Genomic DNA, 10,246 nt, shown 5'->3' with positions numbered 1-10,246 from the left:
GAAGACACCAGCTGCATCCTCCAAAGCACAAATCTCTCCTGTACTCAAAATTACAATGTCCCCATTCCCCACTGCCCGTCTCACTTCTTATGTCACCAGCCTTCCTTGTCTTCCCAATACCACAGGACAGAGGGCGATTCCTCAGGGCCCTAGGAACACCCACTTCTGCAGCTGGGCCCCATCCTCCTAGACTCAAGGCCTGCCCTTCTGGGGCTTAAGGACTTGGCTCCAACCAGTGTCCCCACTTCTACTAGTCACCATGGTCCCAGGCTCTAACTAGGAACCCCCATTTGCACAGGAGCAAGCTATGCTGTCTTCTCTAAAGCAAACACTAATGACCTATTAGCCCTAGAGTGATAACAGCTTACTGTCCACAGATCCTCTGTTTTGCTTCTCAGTGTAGAGCTGGAATCACGTCTCCACCCACCCATGACCATCTAGAGGTGGCCTTGACTAGCTCCCACCACCGAACTGAGGGCAGAATTACTGTGTGTCACCTTCAGCTCAGGTTACAGGGGCCAAATCAAGTTGGTTTACCACACTCTCTTGTCCACCATTGAAATGGAAACCTCTGGTTTCTTTGGGGACTCAGTTAAGTCATGTGATGTTTTGCTGAGGGCAGACACGTGAGAGAATGCGTGATGTTTAGAAAGAATATAACTATGACCCCACAGATAGCGTGGCGAAGCTCTTATATTGGTTCGCCTCGCACCACGTGGCTGATCTTCACTTGCCGTAACTTCATAGAGGGTAACCTGACAAAGAATTCCTCATGATATTCCAGTGGCATCTGTGGACTTGTGCCAGTCAGCAGAGCCTCTCGGTTTCTTCTGGGTTGAACTGCTGCTGTTGCTGACTCGTGTTTGGTGCCTGCTGCTGCTGACTCATGTTTGGTGCCTGCTGCTGCTGCTGACTCGTGTTTGGTGCCTGCTGCTGTTGCTGACTCGTGTTTGGTGCCTGCTGCTGCTGACTCGTGTTTGGTGCCTGCTGCTGCTGACTCGTGTTTGGTGCCTGCCGCTGCTGCTGACTCGTGTTCGGTGCCTGCTGTTGCTGACTCGTGTTCGGTGCCTGTTGAGAGGACTGAAGTCCCACTGCTGATTTGTGTTTGGTGTTTTGATAGTGAACTGGACTGCTGATATCCTGACAATGACTGGTATCTCCCCCAAAGAACTACTTCTACAGAGATCCACAAGCTCATTTCCTATTAACTGTTCCTTTCCTCTACCTCTGGTAGGTGGGCTAAAAGGGAAGTTGACATGTTAAAGAACATTAATCAGAGTAGGTTTTGAAAAATCCAAGCCTATACTCCACGGCTGACACATGAGGCCAGCGCCTTCCAGTGACAGCTGCAGGGGTACACACAGGATGGGACTGCAATCCCAGACTCCCCTTGGAGGACAGCCATCCACCCATCAGTAGCAACCACCTGGGACTTTACACAATTAAGAAAGAAGGTTCTGGATTGGAGAGATGGCTCGGAAGCTGAACATGTCCTGCTGCCCTTCCAGAGGACGGGTGTTCAGCTTCCAGCACCCACATCCCATAGCTCACAGCCAGCCGTCTGTAACTCCAGCTCCAGCTCCAGCTCCAGGGAATCAGATGCCCCTCTTCCAGCTCCAGGGAATCAGATGCCCCTCTTCTGGCCTGTGTGGGCATTCGTACTCACATATATAAGCCATACACACACACCAAATATTTTTATTTTAAAAGAACATCTGTGTCGGGACTGGTATAGACACCTCTATCATCTGCCACCCAATCACAGTTTTTCTCTTCTACTCTCAAAACTTGAACCCAAACCAGTCAGTATGCCTGGCGCCCACAGACTTCTCCCTGCCTCTCTACACAGCCCTCACTATCGTTTTTTTGTCCAGTCACTCCCATGGCTTCCTGGGAACACTTTCCCCTTTGTCAGGCTTTTCCCCTCCCAGGAGCCAGGAATCTTTCAAGTGGAAGTCGAACCGCTGGAGAGACGCCTCCTGGCCGAGCATTTGCTCTTCTTCTAGAGGGCCAGGGCCCTGGTGTTGAAGGCAGGATGTAGTGTGAGGTTTTGCAGTGTGGCAGTAGGTGAAGAGGACAGCAGAGGAGGACAGGTCAGGAAGGGGGACAGAGCAGAGCAGAGGCAAAGGGGGAAGTCCTCAGAATTAGTCTGCTTAGAGACACGTGACATTAGCGACTGAATTGACAGCCTGTGAACTGTGACTCGGTTCCAGGCAGACGGCCATGAAATTACAGGCCGAGGAAGTGGGTCCTAAGACAAGGAGACCTGGGAAAGAGACTGAGGTCTCAATACTTTAGGATATTTGTCTTGAAGAGTACAGGGGTATATGCTAATGTCAAAAAGACTTAATGAGGCTCAGTACAGGGAATCCATAAGGGAGAGCAGGGACAGTGGCAGCTTCAAGAGGCTAATGAGGCCCAGAGACTGGGTGACATGGGACACACCATCCTCAAGCAGAGGACGCCATCACTCATGCTAGGATCATGCCAGCTCTGAGGTTGGGAGGACCAGGGCTCACCCCCTCCTGGGTTAGCTCACAGTACAGTCATGATGTCCCCTGGAAGGCAGGCAGGAGCACTGAGGGATGGCAGCCCCGACACACTTAGTGGCAGAGCCCGTGCCCAGATCTTGCTGCGCCCTTACAGAGACCAGGGCCATGAAGACAGATGGGGGAGAAACTGCCGCTTTCATCTGCAGTGGTTTTCCTGGTTAAACTTTGAAGAAATCATTACTAAGCCCTCTTCTATTAAATGGCTCCTAGTCACACTTTAATTCTAGCCTGAGTGGCTTCTCTCTCCACCTCCTTGCTTCCCAAATTTGGTTTTTCCTGAGAGCCAGAGTCTGCTGTATCACTGAGAGGTCCCCATGGCCTCCAGATTACCACAGAGGGTTCCAGGTCTCAGGGTGACAGCCAGCAGGCAGATACACAAGAGCCTTGACTAGCCGTGACCCCGAGACATGGCTGTATGACATGCATATGAAGAGACTGGTGTGGGCAGAGCCGTGGGGGAAGCAGGCTCTTCACACAGACCCCGTGGTCCTGGGCCAGCCTCTGTGAAGTGGAAGCTGTGTGGTGGTACCCGGGAGAAACCCATGGCGTTTCCTGAACTCCTGGACCGAGTGGGAGGGATGGGCAGGTTCCAGCTCTTCCAGACGGTGGCTCTGGTGACCCCCATTTTGTGGGTCACCACCCAGAACATGCTGGAGAACTTCTCAGCCGCAGTTCCCCGCCACCGCTGTTGGGTGCCTCTCCTGGACAACAGCAGCTCCCAGGCGAGTATCCCTGGGGACTTTGGACCCGATGTCCTTCTGGCCGTCTCCATCCCATCTGGTCCTGACCAGCAACCCCACCAGTGCCTCCGCTTCCGACAACCTCAATGGCAGCTTACAGAGCCCAACGCCACGGCCACCAACTGGAGTGACACTGACACTGGGCCATGCGAGGACGGCTGGGTTTACGACCACGGCACCTTCAGGTCCACAATCGTGACCACGGTAACAGCACCTGGGAGGCCAAAGTCACAGTCACAGAAAGGATGCACCTCCCCAAGCCTCCTCACTTGGGAGCAACCATGTAGGCTTACAGGGGACTGGGCAGCGGGAGTCAACTGCAAAGTCATAGTTAGTGGTTCATGCCTGTGACCCCGGCACTAAAGAGACAGGAGGATTCCCGTGAGTCTGAGGCCAGCCTGGGCCACACAGTGAGGTATGTCCACACAGCCTGGCCTGGGGTACTATTCCTGCTTCTGCATCACCCGATGGCTTTACCCATCGTTGAACCTCAGCCATGACTCCAGGCCACCCAGACACAGGATCCTGTTGCCTGGGCTGAGCACAGAGGACCTGAACAAACATTGGCCTCTTACAAGAGATGTTGGCAGGCTGGGGAGATAAATCACAAACTGCCTATTGTTGAAGCATGAAGACTTGAGTTCAGCTCTCCAGCACTCAGGGAAAAGCCAGGCCCAATGGTGGTGTGATTGTAATGCCAGCTCGGGAGAGGCAGAAATAAGGGGGCCTCTGGGGCTCAGCTCACTAGCTGGCTAGACAGCCTAGCCAGTGAGCCCCAGAGTCACTGAGAGACCTTTTCACAAAAACAGTGTAGACAGCTCCAGAGATTGAACTCTGACCTTCACAATCACTACACCACGCAAAGACGAGCGCGCGCACACGCACACGCGCATGCACGCGCGCGCGCGCACACACACACACACACACACACACACACACACACGTGTGCGCGCCCAGGACTGAGAGGATACTCCTTAAGAAGCCAATCCACTGAGCCTGTGGGTGTCCTCGTGGCCCCACACGGTCCAGCCCATGCCCAGATCTAGCTCCTTCCCCTCTTCTGCTCAGACTGCCCCTCTTTCCCTCCAGTGGAACCTGGTATGTGATTCCCAGGCCTTGAGACCCATGGCCCAGTCCATCTTCCTGGCTGGAATCCTGGTAGGAGCCGCAGTGTGCGGCCATGCCTCAGATAGGTGAGTGTGCCCCACTGGGCCAGGTGGTCTCTACTGGGTGAACCCCACATCCTTTCCAAATTAGAAGTTCACCTACTTTCTCCGGGGTTGGGGTTGTGGGGGCCACTGCTTCTCTCTGAATATTCATTCCTAAAATCCTCCCTGCCACACACTTGAGCTGCTGCTCGGTGCCTCTGCTAAGGGGGAATTCACTTGCTCAGGCTCCTCATGTTCGTGACCCTCCCATGGGTCATGTGACTTTCTGCCTTCCTCATCACTGGGGCAGGGACAGGAGGGCCCTTGATGGCCCAGATCTGTGTGGCTGGCCAATGGCATGCCTCCCTATGTGTACCACAGGTTTGGGCGCAGAAGGGTGCTGACCTGGAGCTATCTTCTGGTGTCCGTGTCCGGCACAGCAGCTGCCTTCATGCCCAACTTCCCCCTCTACTGCTTGTTCCGTTTCCTGGTGGCCTCTGCAGTGGCAGGTGTCATGATGAACACGGCCAGTCTCTGTATGTCCCCCGATGGGTGCTGGGTCGGGAAGGCTGCATGCAGGACCCAGGATTGACCCCTTTCTTGCTCCTTGCAGTGATGGAGTGGACATCAGCCCAGGGTAGCCCTTTGATGATGACCTTGAACGCCTTGGGCTTCAGCTTTGGGCAGGTCCTGACAGGCTCTGTGGCCTACGGTGTGCGCAGCTGGAGGATGCTACAGCTGGCTGTCTCTGCCCCCTTCTTCCTCTTCTTTGTTTATTCATGGTGGGTGCTGCAGGCCCCCTCCTTGAAAGAGGTTCTGCCCACTCTTGGGGATCAAGATGGAAAACTCCTTGTCCTGCCGACAAAGGGTTTGGGAGTTCTGGGGACCAGGGCCCTCGAGATGGTCACCACTGCTGCTCAAAGTCCAGGAGCCCCCTGTTCCAACTCACCCGAAATAAGCCAGCTGCCATCTTTCTGTGGCCCAGCAGCAAACTGGGGTCGCAGTCCATGTTCCCTCTCCCAGGAGGGGTCTAGCTCCAGCCCCTTTGACATGCTGCAGACCCCAAATCTCTGCTACACCCTGTCTCATCCCACCCTTGCCCCCCTCCCCTCCAGCTTGACTCCTATCTCCAGCCTTAGGCCTCCAACTACCTGCCTGACTCCTCCCACCCCTGACTCCTTCACCTGCTTCCCAGGATGCCTTTCGCCCCTCTGCCGCATCCCCAAACCAACAGGCCACCAAGAATCACTGACTCTATCTGTACCTCCGCTGTCTTTCAAAATTGGAGGTGCTCAGGGTCCCAGGGCTCCTCCCAGTTGCTGCTCAAAGGGGACAGCATGTCCTTCTGGAGGGGAGGAACTTTTATAAACATAGACCTGGATATAGTGTGTGGTACTGTGTGGTGGCCACTACCAAAGGCTCAGAGGACTGAGCAGTTTAGTGCAGCAAGTGAGTTTGTGTGTGTGTGTGTGTGTGTGTGTGTGAGAGAGAGAGAGAGAGAGAGAGAGAGAGAGAGAGAGAGAGAGAAACAAAGAAAGAGACAGAGACAGAGAGAGGTTTGATTCTGAGACAGAGAGAACCAAGTTGGTATGGAGCAGCTGTATCCTGACACAGAACCAGCTGAGTTGGGTTCAGGGGAGCAGTCAGGCACCATGGGGTCAAAGGGTCCAAGGATCAGTGACTGCCAGGGGTTCAGACAGAAGGAGCTTGGTGATGTTACAGACACCAGGCCTAGCCTGAGACCAGGCAGGGCTGGTGAAGCTGTCTGTAGCAGGAAGACAATACAACTGTGGGGCAGGGCAGGAGGAAACATATATGGCATCGAAAGACGCCATGATGTGAGACACCCTGGCAGCCATTGTGGTCCTTACTGTACACAGGCCTGGCTCGTGGGTAAGGCTGAGGAGAAGCCATAGGACAAGAAGGTGGAAAGGGACAACAGAGTTCCTCCGTTTCCGGCAGCCTGCTCAAGGACTAGAGAATATTGGACTCCTCTAAACTCAGAGATGAAGGAGGCAGGAGGACTGCCTGCTGGCCCAGGAGGCAACCCAGGTGGCCTGGCTACACACACCACCGCGGTCCCACTGTCCTTTACGGCTGGCCTTCACTGACTTTAGCAGCCTGAGACCGGAGCTTCCAATCCCCCTGAAACCACCCCTTAGGCAGAAGACACAGAAGAACAAGGAGGGCAACCCAGGCCAGGCAACGGGGGCTGCAATCAGCGACCCCTCCCACATCCCTTCCCTTCAGGTGGCTGCCAGAATCGGCTCGCTGGCTCATCACCGTGGGCAAGCTGGACCAGGGCCTGCAGGAACTGCAGAGGGTTGCAGCAGTCAACAGGAGGAAGGCAGAGGGAGACACGTTGACCATGGAGGTAAGCCAGGGCTAGGCCTTCCCCCAACCCTGTCCCCTTGATACTCTTTCTCGCTTTGTACAGGAGCTGCCTCGGAGGTCAAGTAAAGGCCCCTGGGGGTGGGTCTGTGGGTACTCGGTGCTAACAGCCCCTACGCCTACAGGTCCTGCGGTCAGCTATGCAGGAGGAACCAAGCGGGGACAAAGCTGGTGCCAGTCTGGGCACTCTACTCCACACGCCTGGGCTGCGCCTCCGAACCTTCATCTCCATGCTGTGCTGGTAGATGCCCTTCTACCTGAGGCTACCAGTCATAGGGAAGCCTGAAGCCAAGCCAGCCCCCAGCAGCCAAGGATGGAGCCTTGGCTAGGGATGGCCTATAGTTAGGTTCCAGGAAGAGACAAGCCAGGCCGGGTGGGCTGGTGAACAAGATCACAGGCCCAAGTGCCTAGAAAGGATTGAATGCGATTCAGACAGTGGGAAAGCTGGAAGGTGAATCGGGCACAAAGCGACCCAGCAGACAGGCTGCTCCATCTTGTTTAGAGGGACTAGGCACACGCAGGCTATTGCCCAAGCCTGAAGCTTAGGCCACCCAACAAAGATCAAAGCCATGAAGACTCTGTCTGTAGCGAGGGTCTAATCAGTGGAAGCTAGAGCCAATGGGATAGCATCCTGAATGGAGCGTCTGAGCAGAGAGAAGGGGAGAGAGAAATACCCAGTCTCCCATAGGCTGACCCTCAGAGGCCACCAGACTCTCTCTCCCAGTGCCTAAGGTGAGCCTGGACAAGGCCAACGGGGCAGACAGAAGAGCAGCTAGCCCAGGCTAATCCAATCACCCTCACTCCTAGGTTTGCCTTTGGCTTCACCTTCTACGGCCTGGCCCTTGACCTGCAAGCCCTAGGAAGCAATATCTTCCTGCTCCAGGCACTCATTGGGATTGTGGACCTCCCAGTGAAGACAGGCAGCCTGCTGCTGCTCAACCGCTTGGGCCGCCGCCTCTCCCAGGTCAGCTTCCTGGTGCTGCCTGGACTCTGCATCCTGGCCAACATACTGGTGCCCCATGGTGAGCTGGGGCCTGGCTGTGGGTGAGCAGGAGGAGGCAAAACTGTGGCGGGCTAGCTGAGGCTCTCCTACCCTCCCTGGGGATGGAGGTGGGGTGGGGTGGGGGTGGAACCGGAATAGAGAGTGAGGGAAATGACAGAGAGGGGGTAGTGGGCAGAGCAGTGAGGGGGTAATAGAATTTTAGGGGAGATCAGGGAAGCTGTAAGCTTAACACAGAACTCACTAAGAGATTAGGGTGGGAGAGAAAGAGGACAGGGACTCCCGAATCTGGCTCTGAGGGACTGGGAGTGGATAGATTGGAGCCACAAGTTACTTACACAGGACACAGTGTGGGCACTGGAGGGATGCTTCACAGACATGTGACAGACCAGCCTATAGGACAGAGAATATTGGACCCTACTCTGCTGACGCCACTCCTGTTCACAGAGATGGGGGTCCTTCGCTCGTCCCTGGCTGTGCTGGGGCTGGGGTGCCTGGGGGGTGCCTTCACCTGTGTCACCATCTTCACCAGTGAACTCTTCCCCACTGTGATCAGGTGAGGCTGTCATGGGCTCAAGGAGAGCTGCCCCCAGGTCCCCATGGGATTCTTGTGTGGTCTCCACCCTGCTGAATTCGTTGGGCCTCCCTCGACCTAGTGGGGTCAAGACTGTAGTTAGCAGAATGTGACTCATAGGCAAGTGTGCTTCTACAGGATGACTGCAGTGGGCCTGGGCCAGGTGGCAGCCCGAGGGGGAGCCATGCTAGGGCCTTTGGTACGGCTGCTGGGTGTCTATGGCTCCTGGATGCCCCTGCTGGTGTACGGAGTGGTGCCAGTGTTAAGTGGCCTAGCTGCACTGCTGCTGCCCGAGACCAAGAACTTGCCACTGCCTGACACCATCCAAGACATCCAGAAACAGTGAGTGGAGCTGCTTGCGGACCACCTCCTCACTCCCTCCTTCCCTGCCTCCCAGGTCTCCTCCCTCCCGCCACAGAAGCCCAAAACAGGTTGGCCTGGGGACCCATCCTTCTCACTGAACAAAGGAGAAAGCAGAAGACAAGGGAGGGCTAGCATGGTCAGAGTTACACCACACATCGGGAAAGTGGAAGGGAGGGCTAGCATGGTCAGAGTTACACCACACATCGGGAAAGTGGAGACCAGGGTAACAGGTGGATTTTAACCCTCTGCCTCCATCCCACCGTGTGGAGGAAAAAACGGCCCAGCCACCCCCAGGTCCACCTTGAAAGAGACAGAGAGAGAGGTGGAGGGAGAGAGGACACATGAGAGAGCTGGTGTTTGCCATGGGGGAGGTCCTGGGGGTGATGGGTGTGGCTGGGGACTTCACAGGTGGCAGACGCTGCCACTAAAGTCATTGGATGGCTGATACGGTTGGACAACCCACCCCACCCTGACATGCTCAGTAAGTTCAGACCTAAGCCCCAGGCAGGGTGCTCAGTCCTGGGTATGGACACACGGGTCAAAAGTCAGGGGTCGTTCTGCTCCTGAGAGTCACACATCTGTCTTTCCTGAACAGGTCAGTGAAGAAGGTGACACATGACACATCAGACAGCTCCATCCTGATGTCTACCCGGCTGTAGCCACCTGGAGAAGGGACACGGCCACAACAGTGAGGGGAGGAGGAGGAGGAGGAAGAGGAGGAAGAGGAGGAAGAGGAGGAAGGGGGGAAGAGTAGGGCTGGCAATGGTAGGTAAAGACACTGGCCTCCAGGCCTAACTGTCTGAAACTCACATGACAATAGATGTCACAAAGTTGTCCTCTGACCTCCTCATGGAAACGTGCCCCGCCCCCGGTGATACATACAAATAAATAATTTTTAAAAGAGTGAGCCAGGCAGTGGTGCCTCACGCTTTTAATCCCAGCACTTGGGAGGCAGAGGCAGGAGGATTTCTGAGTTTGAGGCCAGCCTGGTCTACCAAGTGAGTTCCTGGACAGCTGGGGCTACACAGAAAAACCCTGTTTCGGGGGGAAAAAAAAAAAAGAATGAAAAGGAGGAAGAAAGGGAGAAAAAAAGGAAGGAAGGGGGAGGGGGAGGGGAGAGGCGGTCCTGCAGACAGCCTCGGGAAGCAAAGAGCTCCATCCCTGTAACGCAGTCTGAAGGATAGAAGGCTGCCCAGACACCACCATTACCCCGACTTCCCCAGCAGCTGCACACCAGAGAAGCCAGGCCCAGGGAGCACCTTCCCGCTGCCCGCTACCCAGCCTGCTGCAGGACTCAGAACTGAGCACCATCTTCCTTACCTCAGCCCAGGCAAAGAAGCGTCAGCATCCTAGGGCCACTGAGGACCCTGGTCCCTCTCCACCCTCTCCTTACTCCATATGCCCGTCCATGTCTGCCTGGGTCACCTTCCCACATGACACCCTCCTAGGCCCTCCAGACCCACCTTCAACCCATGAAT

At 55.5% G+C, this 10,246-nt stretch overlaps 1 protein-coding gene across 1 annotated transcript; it reads left to right on the top strand.

Annotated features, from left to right (window-relative positions):
- Window positions 1–2,779: 2,779 nt before the first annotated feature.
- Window positions 2,780–9,674, top strand: LOC110334679 (solute carrier family 22 member 12). Its single transcript, XM_021216509.2, has 10 exons — window positions 2,780–3,496; window positions 4,382–4,485; window positions 4,822–4,976; window positions 5,054–5,222; window positions 6,691–6,814; window positions 6,957–7,072; window positions 7,639–7,853; window positions 8,279–8,387; window positions 8,544–8,747; window positions 9,364–9,674. The coding sequence occupies exons 1-10, from the start codon at window positions 3,095–3,097 to the stop codon at window positions 9,425–9,427; spliced, it is 1,662 nt and encodes a 553-aa protein (XP_021072168.1). The 5' UTR covers window positions 2,780–3,094; the 3' UTR covers window positions 9,428–9,674.
- The last annotated feature ends 572 nt before the right edge of the window (window positions 9,675–10,246 follow it).

Source organism: Mus pahari, chromosome 1 (genome assembly GCF_900095145.1).
Source record: "Mus pahari chromosome 1, PAHARI_EIJ_v1.1, whole genome shotgun sequence".
Taxonomy (NCBI): Eukaryota; Metazoa; Chordata; class Mammalia; order Rodentia; family Muridae; genus Mus; species Mus pahari.
The sequence above is the reverse complement of the archived record's forward strand: the minus strand, read 5'-3'. Positions and strand labels throughout refer to the sequence as shown.

Coding starts and splice junctions, on each gene's coding strand:
- LOC110334679 (XM_021216509.2), top strand. CDS start 3,095: ATGGCGTTTCCTGAACTCCTGGACCGAGTGGGAGGGATGGGCAGGTTC. Junction 4,977..5,053: donor GATGAACACGGCCAGTCTCT/GTATGTCCCCCG, acceptor TGCTCCTTGCAG/TGATGGAGTGGACATCAGCC. Junction 6,815..6,956: donor GAGACACGTTGACCATGGAG/GTAAGCCAGGGC, acceptor CTACGCCTACAG/GTCCTGCGGTCAGCTATGCA.